The sequence below is a fragment of the Sturnus vulgaris genome, unplaced genomic scaffold (genome assembly GCF_052056855.1).
Source record: "Sturnus vulgaris isolate bStuVul1 unplaced genomic scaffold, bStuVul1.hap1 Scaffold_195, whole genome shotgun sequence".
NCBI classification, from domain to species: Eukaryota; Metazoa; Chordata; class Aves; order Passeriformes; family Sturnidae; genus Sturnus; species Sturnus vulgaris.
Window position 1 is genome coordinate 7,851,451 of NW_028276170.1, and position 23,055 is coordinate 7,874,505.

Below are 23,055 nucleotides of genomic sequence, written 5' to 3' on the forward strand. Positions count from 1 at the left end.
ATGGCAGCCCCGGTCTCAGCAGTGAAGAGGGGAAAGTTTGCCAAGAGCCCAGTGCCCACACCGGTGGTCTCTTCCCGCCAAATGCACATGATGAATTCATAGATCATCTGCAGGAGAAGGGCAGGAAGAGAGGGAGAATCCATGGAGTGCTCCAAGCACGGTGCTGGGCTGAGCAGTGCCAGCAGGCCCAGCCCAGGTGGGGATGGCTGCAGTACCTGCGCTGTTCTGCGGAAGCGGCCACGGGCAGGGTCCTGCTCTTGTGTCGGGTCCATGGCGGCACCTGGCAAAGAGCGAGCGCAGCCAGGGCTGAGGGGCTGTGGGAGAGGCCGGAGAACACAGGCCAGCCCTGCATTCCCAGGCAGGGACAGCCCTGGGATGCTCCAGGGATGGGGGGTGGCTGCCTTGGGCTTCAGCCCCAGCTCCTCTTCTGTCCTATCCATGGGCATGTGGGATGGGATGGGATGGGATGGGATGGGATGGGATGGGATGGGATGGGATGGGATGGGATGGGATGGGATGGGATGGGATGGGATGGGATGGGATGGGATGGGATGGGATGGGATGGGATGGGATGGGTTGGGATGGGGCTAAGCTGGCTGCAGGCACCAGCCCTGTGGCCCAGCTCTGCTACTCACCCTCCTGCAGCAGCTGGATCTGCTCGAGCTCTTCAGGCTGCTGTGCTGAGGGAGCTGCAGCCTCCTCCTCCTCCTTCACCCAGGCCAGCTTGGGCACTCTGGGTGGTGTCTGCTCCATGTCACTGTTTGGAGTTGGGACTGCTTGCAGGAGAGATGTCTTGGAAAAGCTCCAGATGAGCAAGTGCTGCAGTTGTGCCTTGTAGGCAGCTGCAACAGAGAAGCCTTGGGAAGGCTACAGGACACCGTGTCCTGCAGTCTGTCCTCGAGGTCACCTGCAGAGGAAACGCTTTGGAGAAGCTCCGGGTCAGTAGGGAACAAGCTGGCTGTGTGGGGGCTCCTCACAGCACCGCTCTCTCCGTCCTGTCCCGACGAGTGCACCGAGCACTGTGGTGTGGCCGTGTCACCGCCAGCACCTATGTCACGACGTGTCACAAAGGGTCACCCTTGTACGCTCTGTCCCTTTCCTATTGCACGGTGACCACGGTGCACTGTGTCACAAAGAGCCCTAGGACACACCTCCACGTGCCCTGGGGACACCCCCACCCTCCCCCCAAAGTGGCCCAGCTTGCAAGGAAGACGTTCCCCCAAGGTTCGAGGACAGCCCAACAGGAATTTTAGGAATGGCTCAAACAACAAGCAGATGCTCCTCTGCTCTGCCTGCTCAGGACAGCAGAAGGAGCCCCCACGGTTGCCAAAGCAGCTGCAGCAGCAAGGGCATCGGGGCCTTCCACAGCAGCTGCCAGGGCCTCTTTGGGACAAGACCCGGTGCTGGGTGGCCGTCACACACACAGGAGTGTGACACAGACACGGGACGTATGGCCCAGGGCACAAATGCTGCTCTGAGTCCTGGGAGCAGTGAAATCAGCAGGTGTGGCAGAGTCCCTGCCAAAGGAGACCTGCCGCCCCCAAGGCCTGCCAATGCTGGTGCCTGCTCCTGCCACAGAGACCTGTGTCCCCTGGGGACTTCTCTGCCAGAGGACAGCCAAAGCCCACGTGCATTGGTGTGTGTGCTCCTTTCTGCAGGCGGCTGTTGGCAGGAGCACCTGGTGGCAACACTTGGTCTCTCTCAGAAGCTGTTACTCCTTCCTGGAATGATTTTTGAGTGGAAGTGATTATGTGCAGTGTGCACGCATCTCCCCAGCCCATCACTGCCTCACACACGAGGTGACCACCAAGCCACTCTCCGGCCATCTGAGCCGCAGCTGAGCCCTTCCCAGAGTGCCCGCACCCGCAGGGAGCGCAGGGCTGGATTTGGCCGCCAGAGAGTTGGTGACCCTCGTGAGATCCTCGGTGCATTTAGTTCCTACAGGAGTGTGGGCACCGCTGGGAAATGATCTGCATGCCTTGTTAATTGGATGTTCTTCCACCGCTAGCCTGGGGCAGGATCTCTCCCGGTCCTCCTCTCAACTCCCGGGCCTCTCCTCAGCCAATGAGAGAAGGCACCAAAATAATTGAGCCAATCAGAGCGCGCGGCGCTGATGACTCCTCAGGCAGTCCCAGAGCGCCCAGAGCTCCTCACCTGGACTCCACCCGCGCCCCGCCCCCAGCGCCCCCCGCCAGGAGAATTTGGGGAGGGGGGTATCGCGTTTTATCTTCTTTTGTGTTCTTCCAGAGTCGGGATTAAATGCTCGAGAGACGGAATTTTGTGTTTGGACTCAAATATTTATTAATTCTTATCTATATTACAGTGAGTTCTACAGCACTTCTAGCTAACAGGCTAAAAATGGACACGTATCTCTCTCTCTCTCTACAAGGCCTTTTAAGGGCCAATCTGTCCAAATAAGAACCGACAGCTGAATTCTTTTTACTTTTAACCCAACAACCAATCACCTGTGACCTGCAATGTGGAATTTTCTATCCAATTACAAAAGTACCACCAAGACCTGTGAAGAAGGTGAAAAAGAAAGAAAACTCCACCCTAAAACCTCCATCTTGTTTTATATATATTAATATAATCTAAAACCACAAATTCTAAATTTTCCACCATGGGTCATTACACACTTCTATTCAAACTACACACCAGTGATCCCAGTTCTATCACAATTCTGGAAAGCTTCTTCACATCCTCAGGTCAAAAGCAGTGTTTTCCTGGGGGTCAATGCCTGTCAGCAGAGAAAGCCCAAACCCCTCAGTTTCCAGGGTTCCAACAGGGGGGAGGTGTCAGAGCCTGCCCGGCGCTGGCCATGGGGCGTGTGGGGCAGCTGGGGCCCTACTGGTGCCACTGGGAGCCCCCCGGGCTGGGGGCGGGGAGCTCTCGGGTGAGCGGGAGGGGCGGGAAATGGTGAGATGGTGGCTCTTCCAGTCCGTCCCAGTCTCTTCCAGTCCATCCCAGTCTCTCCTAGTGCCTTCCCAGGCCCTGCCAATATCCTCATAGTCCCTCCCAGTGTCACAGAGTCCCTCCAAATTCCTCTCAGTCCACAGCCATTCCATTCCAAGTCCATTCCCTGTCCATTCCAAGTCCTTTTTCAGTCCAATTCCAGACCACCACCCAATCACCCATTGCCCCAATCCGTTCCACTCTCTCTCGATGTTTCCCCATTCTCTCCAGCTTCACTCCCAGTCCCTCTCAGTGCCACACCAGTCCTCTCCCATCTCCCCCCCGCTGATCCCAAAGTGTCCTCACTCTCTCCCAGTGACCCCCAGTGTATCTATCTCACTGTGGCCCTCGAGCTCCCAGCCCGGCCCCGGCTGCCTGCTCTGCTCCGTGATGGATTTCTACCCTGCCAACATCCAGCTGAGCTGGTTCCAGGGCCAGCAGGAGCCCTCGGGACACGTGGTGGCCACCGACCTGTTCCTCAACGGGGACTGGATTTCTACCAGCTCCTGGTGCTGCTGGAAACCCCCCCCGGCACGGGGTCAGCTCCAGCTCCAGGTGGAGCACGTCAGCCTGGAGCACCCCCTGAGCCGGCACTGGGGCACGGCCCGGACCCCACAGCAGGGGGTAGTGGGGGAAGTACTGGGGGGCTGGTGGGTGAATTGAGGTGTGCTGGGAGTAACTGTGAGGGAGTTTGAGATAGTCTGTCTTAAACTGGGAGTAAGGCTCGGGGGTCTAGAATGGCTAAGAAGGAGTCTGAAGGATGTTGGGGAGGGTGGGATGGGGTTCCGGGTGTCCTTCTGGGCACTGGGAGGGAGTTTGGGGGTACTGGGTGTAACTGGGAGGGATTTGAGTGAGCCTGGAGGGGATGGAAGAAGATCAGGGAGGGAAAAGCAGGGGTTGGAATGAGGTTGGTTGTGCTGGAGAGAAACTGAGACGCGTCTTGGTGTGTCCTGGTGGGGCTTGGAAGTGACTGTCAGAGGGTTGGGAGTCCTGTGGTAGTGGGGGGAAACTGAGAGGGGAGTTACGGGATCCGGAGAGGGACAAGAGGGGCTTTGGTGGGAGCTGGGGAGGCTGGGAAGAGACTAGGAGGAGATTTTAAGGGGTCCTGGGTAGGCTGGAGGAAATTGGGAGGGTACTTAGAGGGATTTGGAGTATCTGTGACAGGTTTTGGGAGGGTCCTGACCCTTGTGATCCCCCAGAGATGTTGCCAGACACCGTCCAGAGCAAGGTGCTGATGGGAATTGGGGGCTTCGAGCTGGGCTTCAATCTTCCTAGCACTGGGGCTCGGATTCTACTTGTGCAAGACGGAGGGGTCCTAGGGAGTCGTGTGCTCCCTCCACCAGCGCGCATGTGCTCCCCCTGAGGCTCCCAGTCCGGTGACATCCCCCTTTTCTCCACCCACAGAACTCCTGACCCAGCAGTGGCGGCAGAGCCTGCCCATTGCCTCGAGCCCAGCCAGGACACCCTGCTTTGTCCCCACACTGATATTGGGGGAGGGTCGTGTGTCCTCCCCAGCCCCGCTGTCACTCTGACCCCGCCTGGCTGCTCCCAGTAAAGCTTCTCAGTTAGACCCAGCCCCGTTTATTGTGGGGCGGGACTGGGAAAGGACTTGGGGGGACCCCTCGGGGGGATCGTGACTGGGCGGGGAGGGCGGGGTCCAGGTGGGGAACACTGGGTGCTGCGGGTCTGCCCGGCAACCGGTGAGTCATCACAGCTGCCCTCTCTGATTGGCTGAATCTTCTCCATTGCATTCTCTGATTGGCTGAGGAGAGGCCCGGGAGTGAGAGAAGGAACAGGAGAGATCCCGCCCCGAGCACCGGCACGGGAACAACAGAGCCAGCCTGGGCACAGCGAGGGAATTTATTACCAACCAAATCACAGAGGGACAAGGAGAAGGGAGAGAAATCTCTCCAACCAATTCCCCCCACGCAACCGGGATAACCAGGATCACGGATCACCAGGGCTCTGCCCAATGGGGGTCACTGGGGATCATCCAACACCGATCCTCCCATGGGGGATGGAGCTGGAGCAGAGCACGAAGCTCTTCCCACACTCGGGGCACTCACAGGGCTTCCCTTAGTGGTGACTCCGTTGGTGCTGAGTCAAGTGAGAGCTCCAGGAGAAGCTCTTCCCACACTCAGGACACTCGTAGGGCCTCTCCCCAGTGTGGATGCGCTGGTGCCTGATGAGGTTGTCGTTGCGGTTGAATCTCTTCCGGCAGTCGGGGCAGCGGAAGGGCCTCTCCTCTGTGTGAATCCGCTCATGTAGGAGGAGATGGGAGCTGGTCTGAAACCTCTTCCCACACTTGGGACATTCGTAGGGCCTCTCCCCAGTGTGGATGCGCTGGTGTTTTCTCAGGTCAGAGCTCCATGCGAAGTTCTTCCCACATTCCAAGCAGCTGTAGGGCCGTTCCCCAGTGTGGATCACCTGGTGCCGGATCAGGCTGGAGCTGTTGCTGAAGCCCTTCCCACATTCCCCACACTGGTAGGGCTTTTCCCCAGTGTGGATCCTCTGGTGTAGGATCAGTTTGGAGCTGTAGCTGAAACCCTTCCCACATTCCAAGCACTTGTGGGGCTTCTCCCCTCCAGGAGGCTTCTCCACCAGCTCTGAGCTCTGCCTGCATCTCCGGCCGCCTTCCCGGCTCAGGGAGGGTCTTTGCTCCTCGCAGCTCCCTGGGCTGGGTTTGCAGCCCCTCCTCGCGAGAGATCTCCGCGGCTTTTCTGCCTCCTCCATCCCTGCACACCTGGGGAATGAAAATTCCTGGTTTAGGGGGAAATAAGAAGAAGACAACTCCATAAACTGGGTGTTCCTCCTTGCCCAAGTCCATCTCTGGAAGTCATTGAGCATCTTGTGTCTCTAATAACCTCCCAAACAACAAGATTCCCAACCAAAATCCCCCAAACTTTAAGACACGGATCAAAAACAACCCCAAATATCAAGCTTCAGCCAAAATCCCCTACAAAATTATGCTGGTTTGAAAGCAAAACTAGTGAAAGACTCCAAGTCAGAAATAGAATTCCATAAGAAAAATATAAGAGAAAAAAAATCCATGCAATAGTACAAAAGAAAACAACTGACAGAATCAGAATACGACCTGACACTCCACTAGTTAGGGTGGTGGTAGCAGTCCCGATGAAGTGGTCTTGTTGTAGTAGTGATGCTATAGAGAGGTCTGGTAGCTCTTGTCCTCTGGAAACCAGTGGGTAAGGGCTGCCTTGGTGTTCCAAAGCTCAGATTTTATCCAGGTAGGAAAGGCTTGGCTCCTCCCCCTGGCTGGAGCATCTCCCAATGGGATGATGGAATTTTATCAGTCATGCAGTGGCACTCAATGGCCCATTAACAGAAGATATCTTCCTGGAGGAAGGATGGGTTGTGGAAAAGATAAAGAACACTGCCCCACCTGGTTTTAACAGATGGCCCATTAGCAGAGGATATCTCCCACACAGATAAGGATCAGTGCTCCACCTGTTTTTTTCCACCACTCTTTGTTCTTTTGTTTCTTCCTGGGACCTCTGACTGGTTACTTCATGTTTGCTGCTGATTTCTTCTTCCTTTTGAAGATGAAAATGGTAAAAGTGTCTTTGACCTGCCTTGCTGGATATTGTGAAGAGGAACAGTCATCTACTGCAAGTGGAAGTGTCACAGGTGGAGCAGAGTTCTGTGAGTGCTGTATCAAACCAGATCTCGTCAGACCTGCCAGAACAACTGGTCCATGCTGCCCTTCACTGCTCTGCCTGTTCCCCACTGTTTCATGCCAGAGTAATTTAACTGCTGTTAATTGGGTGTGTGTTTCACTCGAGCCAGTCCAGCAGAACCAGCAGAAAGCAGCCCCAGAATGAATGGGGCTCTGCAGAGGAGCCCCAGACTATTCATCAGCCTGCCCGCAGAACTGGCTCCAACTCTGAACCCTTGTGAGCACACTCTGAAGAAGACACACTTCTGATATTTCTGAGGCACTTATGACTGAGGCACTGCACGTGCTTGTGCAGGGAAGAATCCCAAAGTTCTTTCTTACTTCAGGAAAAATCCTGCAGCAGTGCATACCCAGCATCTGCTATCAGCACATCCTGGCTGAACGTGCAGGAGAAGCAGCAGCAGCATTGGACACGTGGGTTTGTTAAGCTGAACTCCCCTACACTTTGAACAGTGCTCATCACAAACATATTTAATGGCACACCGATGCCATACATTTCTCCTAAAAGCCTCCCTTGTAACTAAACTTTACTGGAAAGTTAATGCCGAGGATGAACGAGCAACTTCGGTCTCAGTGCGGAGGTGGAGGGGTTCTAAACACTGACTTTCCGAGAGCAGCATCTCTCCTGAAGCGCTCGGGGCCACCCGAGGCGCCGCCGGGAGCGCGGTGCAGAAGCCGGCCCGGACTCAGCCGCAGCGCCGGGCACCGCGCATCGCTGCTCTGCAGGGCGGCCCGCACGTCCTCCAGCAGCTGCCGCAGGCTGCCCTTCTCCTGCTGCAGCTCGGCCATGCGCTCCTCGGCCCGCTCCAGCGCCACCATCTCCTCGCAGCGCTCTCGGGAGCAGGGCCCCGGCGGCCGCCGCTCGGGCTCGGCGGGGGCTGCGCGGGCGGATGTGGCTCTCGATGTGCTCGCCCTCCCGGCCCAGCGGCAGCCGCGGCCCCGCGCGGGTGCTGAAGTGGCCGCAGAGCCGCGCGTGGAGCTGGCGGAAGGTGAGCTCGGCCCAGAGCCCGTCCCACAGCCCCGCGCACTCCTCGGGCTCCGCCGCCTCCTCCGGCCCCAGCGCCCGGCACAGCGTGCGGGACTCCTCGCCGGGGATGCGGCCCGGCCCGGCGCAGTCCCGCTGCTGGAAGATCTCCTGCAGGGACTGCTCCGGGCCGCTGGCCAGCACGACCATCTCGTTCTCCACGCCGCGCTCCAGCCCGTAGCGGTGGGCGAGGGCGCTGAGCAGCCACTGCGTGCGCCGGGCCGGCCGCCCGGAGGGGTCCCAGCCCTCAGGCGGCTCCATCGCGCCCGCCCGGCCCGCGGCGCTGCCCGAGCATCCTGAGCGCCGCCCGCCCGAGCGCTCGGCCCCGGCCCCGGCACGGAGCGCCCGGCTCGCCCCGCACGGAGCCGCGTCCGCCTTTGTCCGGCAGGAGCAGGGACTCGGGCAAAGCGGGCAGGTGCCGCCCTGCTCCCTTTGTCTGACAAGCCCGAGCCCCAAGTATGGTTCTTATTTCTTAGCTGATTTCTCCCAATAACACAAGCAAGACAATAGCATCGCACAATCCAGTTTGACTAGTAAGGCTTGTGGACGAGTGAGCGCTTCCACTAAACTAAAAACCCAATGTGCTTGAACGTCGACCTTGTGTTCGCTCAGGCTTCTCACCTCTGTAGATGAGGTGACTTCCTGGTGTTGGTGTGTGGGTGTTAAGAGGTCTGTGTTAGAGATGAGTAAGTGTTCAACTCGTTCAAACGAGCTGCCCAAAGCAGTGATTTTGGTCTCTCTTTGCCTGGGGAGCAGGACTGGCGTTGTTGAACGCAGGCAGCAGCACGAGCAGGGCTCCTCCAGCAGCAGGGATATGCCAGGAGCCAGAGGGGACCGTGGCACCAGAGGGGACCGTGGCACCAGCCGTGCCCGAGGTCTGAACAGGCTGCCAAAGTCAGGTGGTGCTGACAGGCTGATAGGTGAGGAAAATAATTCAAGTTCATTTAAAACGCTGCTTAATATAGGATTGGGTTTCTTTTCAGTGAACTGATGCTAATAAATATTTGCTAACATATGGTGGGGTTTCTCTGCAAATAGACCTTAATGAAAAATTTCTGACCAGCTTTAGTTTTGCTCTTTCTTAAGTTGAACACCTGAGTAGCTTTGCTGAGGAATGGAGAATTGTTTGTAGGTCAGTATTGTCTCATGAGGAGCCTTAAATTTTAGCACAGGAGGAAGGAAAGGCAAAGGTTTGAAAGCCTTCCCCTGCTGAAGTGACACACTTTGAGAGGAGTTTGTGAGGAGAAGTCCCCTCAGCCACTGCCAGGGCTGTTTGCCTCCTCTGCAGGCTCAGTATTCTGGGAGTTCCACAAGCCTCAGCTGCCACTGTATTTTCCCCTGAATAGTTCTTGTTGTGCAGTACACAGGGAGAATATTTTGTGCTAGATTCTCCTCTGGGCTTTGAGGTGAGTCTCAGTAATAGTGGTGATTTTCATGTCCAGATGTACTTTTTATTGATAGTAAGGAAAAGTGCAGAGGTACCATGGAAAATTAATTGCTCAAAATGTGAGTGGCTAACCACACCAAAAATTAACTGCAGAATATTTGTTTTCCCATCTATACATGGGGTAAAACATGCAGTGCTAAAAATGTTCTTTGGAGAGATTCAGCCAGCGCTCAGGTGTATGAAAATCAAAACAGCAAAGGATGAGACAGAGCATGGGAAGCATTTTTAGCCCTTCCTGTTGAAGGCCCAACAGTATGAAAACTGCATCTGGATGTTTTCCATAGGTAACATAGGTAACACGTGTTATTTGTAGAGAGGAGCAGAAGCCCCAAGCTGTTGCTGGCCCAAGTCCTGCCGTGGCTGGCCCAGTTTCAGTCCTAGCTGGACCAGGGTGGCTGGCTGGGCAGGGGAGGAGGTGGGGGGATCTCGGGGGGCTTCTGCTTCACGGCCGGGCTGGGGGGCCGTGGGGGAGGCAGGGAGGGCTGGTGCTCTGCTTTCCTGGGCGACTGCTGCTGCTGAGGCCGTGTGTGAGAGCTGTCAAACCGGACGGTCCTTGGGCTCCCTGGGGGCGAGGGAGAGTCGCGCCTTCTTGGCCGGGATGGTGGAGCTGCAGCAGGGCGAGTGTGGAGAGAGGAGTGGCTGAGGCCCCAGCTCACACAGGGACCCTCCTGCACAGCAGGGCCCAGAGCTGGCAAGGCTCCCCAGCACGGCTGGAGCTGCTGGCACACCTTGGCCCATCTGGACAGCTGCCCCTCAAGGCCCTGGCGAGCAGGGGATGTGTTTTAGGTCACAGGATGTGACCAAAAGTACAAATTCTATCACCATCTGTGGGGCAGTGATCCTTATCTCTGTGGGAGATATCCTCTGCTAATGGGCCATCTGTTAAAAACCAGGTGGGGCAGTGTTCTTTATCTTTTCCACAACCCATCCTTCCTCCAGGAAGATATCTTCTGTTAATGGGCCATTGAGTCCCACTGCATGACTGATAAAATTCCATCATCCCATTGGGAGATGCTCCAGCCAGGGGGAGGAGCCAAGCCTTTCCTACCTAGATAAAAACTGACACTTGGAACACTAAGGCATCCCTTTTCCACTGGATTCCAGAGGAAAAATTGGACCTTTCCACATCATCACTGAACCTTTGGAGGAAAACTGCACCCCTCTACAGGAGCACTGCTTCACCCGAACCACATCTGTCAATCCAGGAGGACTGCAGCCACCATTTAATGGGACTGCTGCCAACAGCCTGACTGACGGGATGTCAGGTTGTATTCTGACTAGGTCAGTGTTTTGGGTTTGTTCTTTGTAATATTGTATTTCTATTTTAATTTTCCTGGTAAAGAACTGTAATTTCTATTCCCGTATCTTTGCCTGAGAGCCCCTTATTTTCAAAATTATAATAATTTGGAGGGAGGGGTTTACATTCTCCATTTCAAAAAGAGTTTCGTGCCTTTCTTAGAAGACTCCTGTCTCTCAAACAAAGACAGGAGGATTTTGGTTCTGAATCTTGGTGTTTGGGAGGTTCTTTCAGACACAAAATGCCCAATGACTTTCCAGAGATGAACCTGGGCAAGAAGGAACACCCATTCCATGGAGCTCTTTTCTTTTTTTTTTCCCCCAAACCAGGATTTTCCATTCCCAAGGTGTGGGCAGATGGAGGAGGAGGAAAAGCCCCAGAGATCCCTCTCGAGGAGGGGCTGCAAACCCAGCCCAGGGAGCTGCGAGGAGGAAAGACCCTCCCTGAGCCGGGAAGGCGGCCGGAGATCCAGGCAGAGCTCAGAGCTGGTGGAGAAACCTCCTGGAGGGGACAAGCCCCATGAGTGTGGGAAGGGTTTCAGCCGGAGGTATTGGCTGATCCAGCACCAGAGGATCCACACTGGGGAAAAGCCCTACGAGTGTGGGGAATGTGGGAAGAGCTTCAGAAAGAGATCTGATCTCTTGCAGCACCAGGTGATCCACACAGGGGAACGGCCCTACACCTGCTTGGAATGTGGGAAGACCTTTGGTTGGAGCTCCAACCTGAGAAAACACCAGTACATCCACACTGGGGAGAGGCCCTATGAGTGTCCCAAGTGTGGGAAGAGCTTTCACACCAGCTCCAATCTCCTCCTACATGAGCGGATTCACACAGAGGAGAGGCCCTTCCGCTGCCCCGACTGCGGGAAGGGATTCAAACACAACTGGGTCCTTGCTGTCCACCGGCGCATCCACACTGGGGAGAGGCCCTACGAGTGTCCTGAGTGTGGGAAGAGCTTCTCACAGAGCTCTAACTTGACTTCACACAAATGGACCCACCTGTAAGGGAAGCCCTGTGAATGGTCTGAGTGCAGGAAGAGCTTCGTGCTCTGCTCCAGCTCCATCCCCCATGGGAGGATCGGTGTTGGATGATCCCCAGTGACCCCATTTGGGCAGAGCCCTGGTGACCCCCATTCCGTGTGATCCCTGTTGGGAAGACACCTGGCTGTGGTCTCCACCCCTTTAGGCACCTGGATAAAGGCAGGGGCAGGAACATCCATTAGGACTCAGAATGACATTGGCAATTCATTGGAAAGAGTGGATTTATTGACTTTCAACCCTTAAGTCTCGGCTCTTCCATCCAATCCTTTCTTCCTGTGGCACCAAGCAATGTTGGATGGTTTTGGAGATCTTTTCCAACCTCAGTAGTTCCATGATTTTGATTCTCTATGGCCTATGGGTGTCTTCCACAGCAAAATGGTGATGGACTTGGGCAAAGACCAAGATATGGGGTGGAAACACCTCCAAAAAAGGCTCTTCCCTGCACTGAACCCAACCCCATGGATACTCTCATGATGCTGACGAGTAACTCCTTTCATTTTGAGCTTGATTTTATTTGATCCATTTTTATCTCTTACGATATATGAAATTGTCATAAAAATAAAGAAATGGAACAAAGACTTCTAAACCAAATGATTTTTACTGTCATTTGGTCATTTAAAGCATGTTCATGTTACAGCTGATACTTTTTCTCATGTTATAGTTACATCAGCATTTGCAGGTGAAACACCTCGAGATGCAATTCATCATTTTTGTCATGCTTTTTCTATTTTAGCTGTTCCCTTGCATGTAAAGACAGACAATGGTCCAGCATATGTTTCACAGAAATTGCAAACATTTTTTCATGCCTGGGAGATTGAACATTCTTCCAGTATCCCCCATACCCTGACAGGCCAAGTAATTATTGAATGGCCTCATGGTGTTTTGAAGCACCAAATTCAAAAATAAAAAAGGAGGAATGTAAATGGGAATCACCTCAAGTGAGATTGGGTAAAGCTGTTCACATGTTAAACTTCTTGTGTCCTTCACCTGATTCACAGTTGTCTGCTATATTTCATAATTTTTCTTTTTTAAATTTTAAACAGTAGAATTTTTGTAAGGATGTTAAGGTATGGGTTAAGAATTTAATTACTGGAATGTGGACTGTCCCAGTGGAATTAATAACACGGGGAATAGGGTATGCTTGTGTTTTGACAGAGGATGGCCCTCGTTGGGTTGCTGCTTGCTGTGTTAAGCTGTACTCGGAGCACACCCGAAGGAACAGGATGGATGATCCCATAACTGAAGTAGAACGTGTGGAAGACACCGACCATCAGGTGGATTGAAGCATAGGCTCTTAAAGAACACTCTGTGAAGATGATCACTCAGGGCAAAATAAATAGCGACATTGACTCAGGCTGAAAACGCCAATTTAAATTGTTGGATGTTACCTTTACTTTGGGTTTTTGTTCTCCTCCACGGAGAGGATGGCAGTACTGAGTAATGTGTCTTTTTACTGAGTAATGTGTCTTGTACCATTTCCTTTCACTTTGCATTTACTACCTCAAAAGAGAGGAACTTAATGTACCTAGGAGAGAGGTATTGATTTTGTATAAGGGTGTTGAATTAGTAGCTGAAAGTCCACACTTTAAGCAACTAGTTTTGCTTGTATTATGACAGCAGCAGCCAGTTGTAAAGTTAAGTGGATGCTGCTTACTTCTGATTGGTGACTGGACAGATGACTTGGTCTTTTGGTCACAAAGTGTAACTCTATATGGAGGAAAATTTATTTAACTAAAATTTATTAACTAAAACACAAATGGGTCATCAAGGGATTGCAGAGTCTGTAATGGTATTTGAAAATCCATCTTTTATGTGCCTTGTTAATGTACCTTTTTTATTCTTAGAGCATGGTTATGGATGCCAGGATTTTGAGAGTATGTAATGTAATGACTTGTTAGACTACAATGGGTCAGTTTACGGGAATGTTCTCAGTTTGAGGATGAGAATAATCAAATGGCATTTTTGTAAGTTAAAGTATTGCTTTGTCCCCTGCTGTCTGCTTGGATTTTTGCAAGCACCCTGCAAAATCCTTAGCAGCGTTTTTAGTTTAAATAAGAAAAAAGGGGAGAATTATAGTAGGACCCACAGCTGGTCTGTGGGTTAGAGAGGGTTAATGAATGAGGTTTGTTTTGAGAAGTATTCTCTAACCAAGAAGAGAAGAAGGAGAAGAAGATAAGCAAGAAGAAACCTGTAGCTGGGAAAAGTATTCTTAGAAAAGTTTTGTGGAAAATACAGGTGTAGATATTTTACACCAATGAACGTTATGTTGACTAATTGTAACCAATGAAGAAAGTGTAAACTGTGTAGAGGGTTCAAAAGACAGCATGCTGTTGTAATAAACAGGATATCAGCCTTCTGAAATGGAGTGTGCCTTGTGCATGTCACACCTGCCTCTACAGTGACATTCACCAGCATTGCTATCACAACACAACATTCACATTAAAAGATCCCTAACCTTTAGCAAAACTTCTTTTACTAAAGTCAACCTTAGAAAACAGATAGAATTCACTCTAACAATTGCTAAAGCAAACACTGTAATGTATTTATCACAGTGGCCTCGAGCTTAGAGCCAGGCTTGGGCTAGGGAGTGTGACTGGGGCTGCCACTGGGCTTAGGTCCAAGAACGGTGTTGGCCTTAGGGCAGGAACTGGGGCTGAGTTTGGGAGTTCAAGCTAAAGCTGGCATTGGAGTGTGGGCTTATCAACAATTGAGAGAGAGATGGGGACTACTGATTTGTGATCAGAATCCAAATTTTACTGTGAGCTACATATGCTTATATACCATTTTCAGGAAGGCAAGTAATTTTTTACTACACTCATTGAGACAAACATCACACAGACAAACTTTACATTTCTACTTCGTTAAATCTTCTTTTCTGTCAGCCAGACGATCCCATCTTCTTGTAATCTTCAAAGCTCTGTCTGTTCTTGCCAAGGCATCTTGGTTATCAAACTGCATATGCTAATTAAATCCATAGTGCTATCAGTCTCTGTTACCACAGCTTAAAACAGTGGATAAAGTTTCATTATTAAGATTACATATTTCTACTGGCTTGCTTAACATATTTTCCTGAGGCCTATCTGTACACAGCTCAAAGCCCTTTTGTTTCTTGTCCTTGCATTTTGAGCATTTTTGCATTTCTGCATCCTGAGATTTGCTTTCACACAGCTTTCTGAGAGTTTTCTACCTTTTCATTTTCCCACAACCAGCACCCCCTGCATCCCCATTTTTGAGCACTGGAACCCCCTTGAGCCTTGAATTCCAGGAAGGAAATTCCCCCTTAGATGCATTCCCCAGCACAGGAACCCCCTGAACCCTCATTTCTGGCCACGAGGACCCCCCTGCACTTCCATTTCTGGGCAAACCCCCCTTCCTGGGCAAAGAGACCCTCTTGAACGTTCATTTCAGGGCACCGGGACGTTCCCCAGTCCTGAAAACCCCTGCACCCCCTTATCTGGAACCTAGAATACCCTGAACCCCCATTCCCGGACACGGAACCCCTCCCGAACCACCATTTCTGGGCACCGAGACCCACCTGAACCTCCATTTTCAGACACGAGGACCCCTTGAACCCTGAAACCCGAGAACGGGACGCCCCCGAACCCCATTTCCTGGGTACAAGGACCCCCGTGCGCCCCCACATCCAGGAGATAAACCCTCCCAAACCCTCCATTCTCACGCACCAAGACCACCCTACACCCCCTTATTCAGAACCAGTGCCCCCCCGCACCCCCTTTCCTGGCCCTCTCCCTCTCGGAGACCCCAGCCCCCCTTTTCCTTAACCTCGGGACCCCCTGGACCCCCATTCCTGCCTTTCCCAGCCCCCAGTCTCCACTTTTCTCAACCCGTACCCCCCCTTTCCTGGGCACAGGGACCCTCTGGACCCCCCATTGCCCTCAGCCCCCTTTCCTTGACCCCGGGATCCCCTGAACCCCCATTACTGAGCATGGGGACCCCCCCTGCACCTCCTTATTCAGTACTGAGACCCCCTCCTGGACCCCCGTCACGTGTGCTGGGACCCCCTGCACCCCCTTCTCGGGCATCCCGCCCTTCCCAGACCCCAGACCCGCGTTTTTCCTTCACCTTTGCGCCCCTGGATCTCCCAAATTTCCATGTGCCCCCTGTTCTCCACTCCCGGCGCTTTCTTAAGGGGAGTTTCAGGGGGTCCCAGGTGGTTCTCAGAGAGCTCCAGGGGGGTCGCAGCGGGGATCCAGAGGAATTCTCTGGGATTCCCCCGTCCCTACTCCCCGCCGCGCTCCCTCGGTCTCGTTCGCTTCCGCGTCCCAACCTGTGAGACCGGGATCTACCCGGCGACCGGTGACGTCACTTAAATATCGATCTTCCATTGGTGAACAGGATATGGAGGCAGGAATGGGGGGGGGGAGGGGTTGGAGTCAGAGCTGAGGGCGGGGCCGGTGCTGGGGCCGGGGCGGGTACTGGGGGCCGGTACTGGGGGCGGGCCCGCAGCGGAGCAGCGCGATGGCTCCAGCGCTGGGACTGGGGCTGCTCTTGGGGCTCCTGGGGCTGCTGGGGGACCCGGGGGGCGCGACGAGAGGTGAGTGGGGCCCCCGAAATCGCGATCTCCCTGCACTGCCATTTCCAGACTAAACCCTAAACCTTCATTCCTGGACTCGGGAACCCCCCACATAGCCACATTTTGGGTCTTGTGACTCCCCCCATCCCCTTCCCCGGCACCAGGACACCCCTGAACCCCCATTCCTGGGCATGGAGACCTCTGTGATCATTCATTTCCTGGAACCGGGAATTCCCTGCACCCCGTTACACAGCACCGGGACCCCCATGATCTCCCAATTCCTGGCGATCAGGATCCCTCTGAACCCCGAATCGCAGCATGGGAGACCTTCTGAGCCCCCATTCCTGGGCACTGGGACATCCCTGAATCTCCGTTTCCGGGCCTGGGACCCCCTGCACCCCCTTTTCGGGCATCTCGCTTTTCCCAGACCCCAGTCCCGCCCTTTTCCTTGACCTTTGGATCCCCCGGACCTCCATTCCTGCCTGTCCCAGCTCCCAGATCCCCTTTCCCTCAACTCCGGGGATCTCTGGATCCCCTTTCCTGGGCACAGAGGCCACCTGGATCCCCCATCCCGCCTCTCCCAGTCTTTGTATCCCCCTTTCTTGGGCACAGGGATCCCCTGGAACCCCCATCCCACCTATCCCAGTCCTTGTATCCCCCTTTCCTTGATACCGGGGGTCCCCTGAGCCCCCATTCCTGGACACTGGAATGCACTCCCTTCCCGGCTATCCCAGTTCCTCTTTCATTGATCCATGACCCCCTCAACCCCCCCAAATCTCTGTGTCCCTCCAGTTCTCCACTCCCTGCGTTACCTGGATGTGGCGGTGTCAGAGCCCAGCCCAGGGATCCCCCAGTTCATGGCCATTGGATACCTGGATGGGATCCCCCTCACACGCTACGACAGCGAGAGGGGCCGGATGCAGCCACTGACACAGTGGATAAAGGATGGAGCCGAGCAGGGATTTTGGGATAGGAAGACCCAGATCTGTGAGAGGAGCCAGAACGTGGCTGCTGGGAACCTGCATATACTGCAAGACTGGTACAATCAGAGTGGAGGTGAGTGAGGGGATCGTGGGGCTGGGATTTATGGGGCTTGGATGTGGATTCACAGGGCGCCAAGGGGCTGAGATGGGGATCCATCCATTAGGCTGGTATGGGATATCTTGTGATCCATGGGCTGGGATGTGGATCCATGGGGTTGGAATCAGGCTCTGTGGGTCTCCATCAGACTCTGGGGTTGGAATGGGGCTCTATGGGGCTGGGACACAATTCCATGGCTCTCTGTGGGTACAATCCTCCCAGGTCTCCACACTGTACAGCGGCTTTTCGGCTGTGACCTCCTGTCTGACGGGAGTGTCCGTGGATCCTACCGGGATGGCTACAATGGGCAGGATTTCACCTCCTTTGACCTGGGATCCAGGAGATTCGTGGCTGCCGACAGCGCTGCTGAGATCACCAGGAGTCGCTGGGAACGTGAAGGGAACGATGCTGAGAGCTGGACGAATTACCTGGGGCACGAATGCCCGGAATGGCTCCAGAAATACGTCAGATACGGACAGAAGGAGCTGGGCCACAAAGGTGGGAGCAGAATTCCTGTGGGAATGTGGAATTTAGGAGTGAGGAACTTGGGAACATGATAATTCCTGTGGGAATTCCATGGGCAAATCTCACCTCCATCCAATTCCAGTGGGAATTCCAGGGGCAGGTCTCACCCCCATCCCATTCCAGTGGAAATTCCAGGGGCAGATCTCAGCCCCATCCCATTCCAGTGGAAATTCCAGGGGCTGATCTTACCCCCATCCCATTCCCATGGAATTCCATGGATGTCTCTCACTGTTATCCCATTCCAGAGCCCCCTGATGTCCATGTGTCTGGAAAAGAGGAACACGGGACGCTGATCTTGTCCTGCCACGCGTACGGATTCTATCCCAGCTCCATTGCAGTCAACTGGATGAAGGGGGATGAAATCTGGGATCAGGAGACGGAGTGGGGCGGGATCGTTCCCAACAGCGACGGCACCTTCCACACCTGGGCCAGGATCGAGGCGCGGCCGGAGGAGTGGGAGCAGTACCGGTGCCGGGTGGAGCATCCTGGAATGTTGAAGCCCGGGATCTACGCTTGGGGTGAGGCTGGGAATGTGGAATGTGGGAATTGGGAATTTGGAATTCCCCATTGGGGATTCCCCTCCCTCTCCTCACCATCCTGCATTTCCCAGACCCAACTTCTGGTGGGAATCTCGTCGTGGTGGTTGCTGTGTCCATCGCTGCCATCATCATCCTCATTGTCCTCATTGGATTCATTGTCTGGAAGCGCCAATCTGGTAAAACACAGGATGGGGGACGGGATCCACCCAGCACTGTTCTGGGAATCCTGTACCACCAACACTGATCCTACTCTTTTTCCACAGGGAGGAGGGACAGGAATGGATACAACATAGCAGCCGGTGAGTACCAGTGGTGGATCCAGCTCTGGATCCCCTCTTTGTGGATCCTAGGATGGATCCTGGGGTTAATCCCAGTGTGTGATCCGTGCTGGAATCTCATGGATCTTCTCTTTCTGCAGGAAAAGATGTGGGAACCAACGGCTTGAATGCAGGTACAGAGTGGGATCAGGGTGAGATTCCAGAGGAGGACTGGGGCAGGATGGACAGATTGGGATCATGGAGGAATTCTGGATCAGAGCAGGATCAGATGGAATTGTGAAGTGGGATTGGGGCTGGATTCTAAAACGGGATATGGATGGATGGATGGATGGATGGATGGATGGATGGATGGATGGATGGATGGGTGGATGAATGGGGCAGGATCAGGGAGGGATTCCGGAGGGCTACTGGGGCAGGATGGATAGAGCAGGATTGGAGGGGGAATCAGGTAGAATTCTGAAGGAGCTCCTGCTCTCCATGGGCTCCAGCCAGGTCCATCCTGCGGGATGCAGACAGGGACAGGGTGACACCATCTTTTCTCATCCCAGCAGGAACCACTGCCTGAGTGATCCATGGAGCTGGATCCAGCCCCTTCCTTCTTCCCAGGAAACCAAGAGCTGCCAGCAGAGCTCATCCTGCTGCTCCCAGACACCCACAGCTTTTGCTAATGGATCCATTTCTGATTTTCCAGTGTTTTGAAGCCAGGAACCACAAATATTCCCAATGCTTTAGTTCTGCTGTGAAATTATCCTGCTTTGGGGCAGTAAATCCTGCTTGGGGCAATAAATCCTGCTTTGAGCAATAAATCCGAGTTCCCTCCTCCAGTGTCCAGCAGTTCCTCTCTGGGAGCCAGGAATGGGGATGGGGACACTGGGGACAAGGATGGGGACACTAGGGGCAGGGCTGGGGATAGGGACAGGAGGGGCAGAGATGGAAACAGCAGGAATGGGAATGGGGACACCAGGAGCAGGTTGGAGACAGCAGGAGCAGGATGGGGACACCAAAATCAAGTTGAGGACAGCAGGAGTGTAATGGGGACACTGGGAACAGTTTGGGCACACCAGGAGCAGAACGGCGACAGCAGGACTAGAACTGGAACGTGCCAGCTACATCCAGCTCCATCCCCCAGGATTCATTTCCTGCTCTGTGTCCCATGTCCAAGGTGTCCCCAGGAGGGTTTGGCTGCATTGGGCTCCTGGAGGGGCAGTGGGATGGGGGGAGGGGTCAGACCAGGCCTCATTGTCCCCAAAGGTCCTTGAGTGTCCCAAAATCGGGGCTCGGGATCTTGGAGAAGTTCCCTGGCCATGACACGAGCATGAGATGGCCGTGAGATGAGAGTGACCATGACACAACCACAGCCCTGACCATGAGATGATTTGGACCAAGAGATGACCATGGGTTGGCCATGAAACAACCATGGCCTTGGGGTGACCCTGATGTGATCGTGGCCATGAGATGACCATGAGGTGACAGTGACATGATCATGAGGTGACCATTACAGTGAGATGACCGTGAGCATAAGATGATGGTGATCAGGAAATGACCATGACCATGAGATGGCCGTGACCATGAGATGACCATAAGATGATGGTGACAATGAGATGACCACGAGATTGCCATGACACCACCACGGCCCTGAAATCCTGAAGGCCATGAGATGATCATGACTGTGACCATGACACATCTTGACCAAGAGGTGACCATGAGATGACCACAACACACCATGGCTATGTGGTGATCAAGACCATGAGATGATCATGACACAACCATGGCTGTGAGATGATTGTGACCATGAGGTGACTGTGAGGTGACCATGACCATGAGATGATGGTGACCATAACTATAGGAAATAAGAAAAGCCTTACAGAATAAGTGTGGGAAGATAAGTTGAAAGGATAGTGCAGAAGGCAATGTTTCCCAATGAATTACACCTGTACTGATTACTGAGAGGTAGAAACAGCCTTGCCTGCCCAATGAGGATGGGTGTTTTATAAAAGAGTGGGCTAGCTGGCCACTAGTCACAGTCACAGTTGGAGCTTGAGTCTGAGGATCTGCTGCAGTTTGGAGTGGAGTCTGCTGGCTGTGCTGTGAGTAGAGAAGGGACATGGGGTTGTGCAAGGGACAGATAAGGTAAGAAGTTGTGACAGACAGGGTTAGGTGGCTGGGTAAGGGACAGGATGAGGTTTAGCCAGTCATGTAGAAGGAAGAAGGAAACTTGCAGAGAGAGGAGGAGTCAGAGCTGTGTGGAGCTGCCTGTGAGGGAAGGAGTCAGAGTTGCCTAAGAGAAGTCCATTGAAATAAGGCATGAAAAGTTTTTAATAAAGGACTGCTGATGATGCCACTCATGTCCATCTCAACATAATTACTACATCCCCCCACGTCCCCACCCATGTCTCAGTTCAATGTCTTTGTTTTTACCCCAAGAAGAACTTTTATTTTTTTATTTTTACCCCATGAAGAAAAATGAAAAGCAAATCAAGGCCAAAAGAAAGGGATTTCCTTGTCCATGCCAGATGAGGATCCATGTACTTTGGTGGGAGGGAAGAACCCCACTGTCTCTAAAATCTTGGTCTTTGCTCCAGTTCATCAGTATTTGGCTGCAGAAGACACCCTTGGGCAATAGGAAATAAAAACCGTGGAATCACTGAGGTTGGAAAAGACCTCTGAGACCATTCAGTATTCCTGCATGCCACCAGAAGATAGGACTGAATGCAGAAGATTTTTTTTGGCTTGAAGTCAACAAATCTGCTCTCCCCAAGGAATTCCCAATGTCAGTTTGGGCCCCAATGGACGTTCCTGCCCCTGCATTCATCCAGGTGTCCACAGGGAGCCAGGAAGATGTGGAGCCCCCCAGCCAGGTGTCTTCCCAACACGGATCACCAGGGTCACTGGGGAATCTCCAACTGATGCCCAGAGAGGCTGGACAGAGTTAAAGGAGTCAAGGAGGTTTTTACTAAAAGGCCTTCAAAGGATTCACCTTGGGCAGTACAAGAGCCCGGCCGTGGCTCTACCCAAGATGGACGAGCGGTCACAGATTTCCACACTTTTATCAGTTTTGGTCAATTTACATCTTGGGGTTAATTGTCCAATTAGAGCTCTAGGTTATGAAGTCTCATTCACCCAGATTGCTCTCCTCAATTCATTGTTGTTTACAATTTTTGGGCCTGAAGCTGCAACAGTGTCCTTGGTTCTCAGACTGTAAAAAGATTGTTTTGTCTAACTAAGCTGTGAAGAGAACTTGCTAACACTTTATTTGAAGTTCAGAGTCACGCACTAGGGCAGCACAGAATCTGAAAAATATGAAAATTGAAAATTAAGGCATCTTTCCCCCCCTTTAAAAGCTTAACAAGGCCTTTACCTTGTCAAGTCTCTATTCTAAATATCTGCTAATAATAGGTGTTTAATAATGGATAAGTATCTAAAATATAGTAATTAACAATAAGAAATATTTATCAGCAGATAAATATCTAATAATAGATAAATATCTAACAGTAGAAATGTCTTGCACAGTTGGCTATCATGCAAAGAAGAATAATGATTGTTATGAACATTTCTTTGGGCATAAAAGAGGAATAATTGAAAACATATTTTTATCTGCATCAATCTCTGTTCTTTCAGTAGTTTCCGGAGCAGAACCCTTCTTAACTCTGGAGCAGTGAATCCATGATCCTTTGCCAGCAGCTTTGACTGCAGTGAAGGTGGTCAGCAGGACTTGGAATGGTCCTCTCCACTTGGCTTGCAGAGGATCACTGTCCCACCACTTCACACAGACCCAGTGTCCAGGCTGGAAGGGATGTGCAGGTGTGTCCAGTCCTATGGGTCTGGATAGCAGGATGTAATTCTGGAGCTTCTGCAATGTGGAGCCAAAGCCATTAGATATCTCTGTGAATCAAGTTTGCCCTTCATGTGAATTTCACCTGGAACATGTGGAATCTGATATGGCTGCCATACAGTATTTCATAGGGACTGATGTTATCCCTCCACCTCGGTTGGATGTGGATACTCAGTAAAGCTTCAGGCAAGGCTTGAACCAATGTCATGGATGTTTCCTGACCAAGTTTGCTAATTTGTGTTTTGAGGGTCCCATGCATACGTTCAATTTCACCACTCGCTTGGGGTCTGTAAGGTGTGTGCAGATCCCAAGTAATTCCCAAAATCTGGCTCGCTTCTTTAACCACTGTTGTGACAAAGTGCTGTTCCCTATCTGATGACATCCCCAAGGGAACCCCAAACCTTGGAATTACATAATTGAGCAAAACTTTCACTCCTTCCTTGGCTGTGTTAGTGTGACAGAGGAAAACTTCCGGCCATCCACTGAAAGTGTCAGCTAATACCAGTATGGACCAGTGTCCCTGTTTGCCTGGTAATGCTGCAAAATCGATTTGCCAGTAATCTCCAGGAAGATGCCTGGCCTTTGTTACTCCTAACACAACTCTTTTCCTCATATCAGGGTTGTTTCTACAGCAGATTTTATATTTGCTCACTACTGATTGTACAATGTCAGTCATTCCTTTTCCTATTATTACCTGTTTTAGATGTTTCAAAAGATTTTTCAACACAAAAATGTTGAAATGTTTTCATGTCCTCTCTGGGCTAGCTGCCATCTGTAAAAAGCTCCCGATCTGGATTTTCCAGGGGCACGTCC

The 23,055-nt window shown here is 52.6% G+C and overlaps 1 protein-coding gene across 3 annotated transcripts; it reads left to right on the forward strand.

Annotated features, from left to right (window-relative positions):
• The first annotated feature begins 15,883 nt into the window (after positions 1-15,883).
• Positions 15,884-19,230, forward strand: LOC148218048 (class I histocompatibility antigen, F10 alpha chain-like). 3 transcript variants are annotated; one of them, XM_088158011.1, is made up of 8 exons: positions 15,884-16,009; positions 16,781-17,044; positions 17,291-17,566; positions 17,839-18,111; positions 18,204-18,308; positions 18,396-18,431; positions 18,551-18,583; positions 18,959-19,230. In XM_088158011.1, exons 1-8 carry the CDS (start codon positions 15,934-15,936, stop codon positions 18,973-18,975), a joined length of 1,080 nt encoding a protein of 359 aa, XP_088014137.1. In that variant the 5' UTR covers positions 15,884-15,933; the 3' UTR covers positions 18,976-19,230. The 3 variants fall into 3 exon arrangements, with proteins under 3 accessions (XP_088014137.1, XP_088014138.1, XP_088014136.1); XM_088158012.1 differs by having other exon boundaries at positions 18,962-19,230; XM_088158010.1 differs by lacking the exon at positions 18,959-19,230 and having other exon boundaries at positions 18,551-18,741.
• The last annotated feature ends 3,825 nt before the right edge of the window (positions 19,231-23,055 follow it).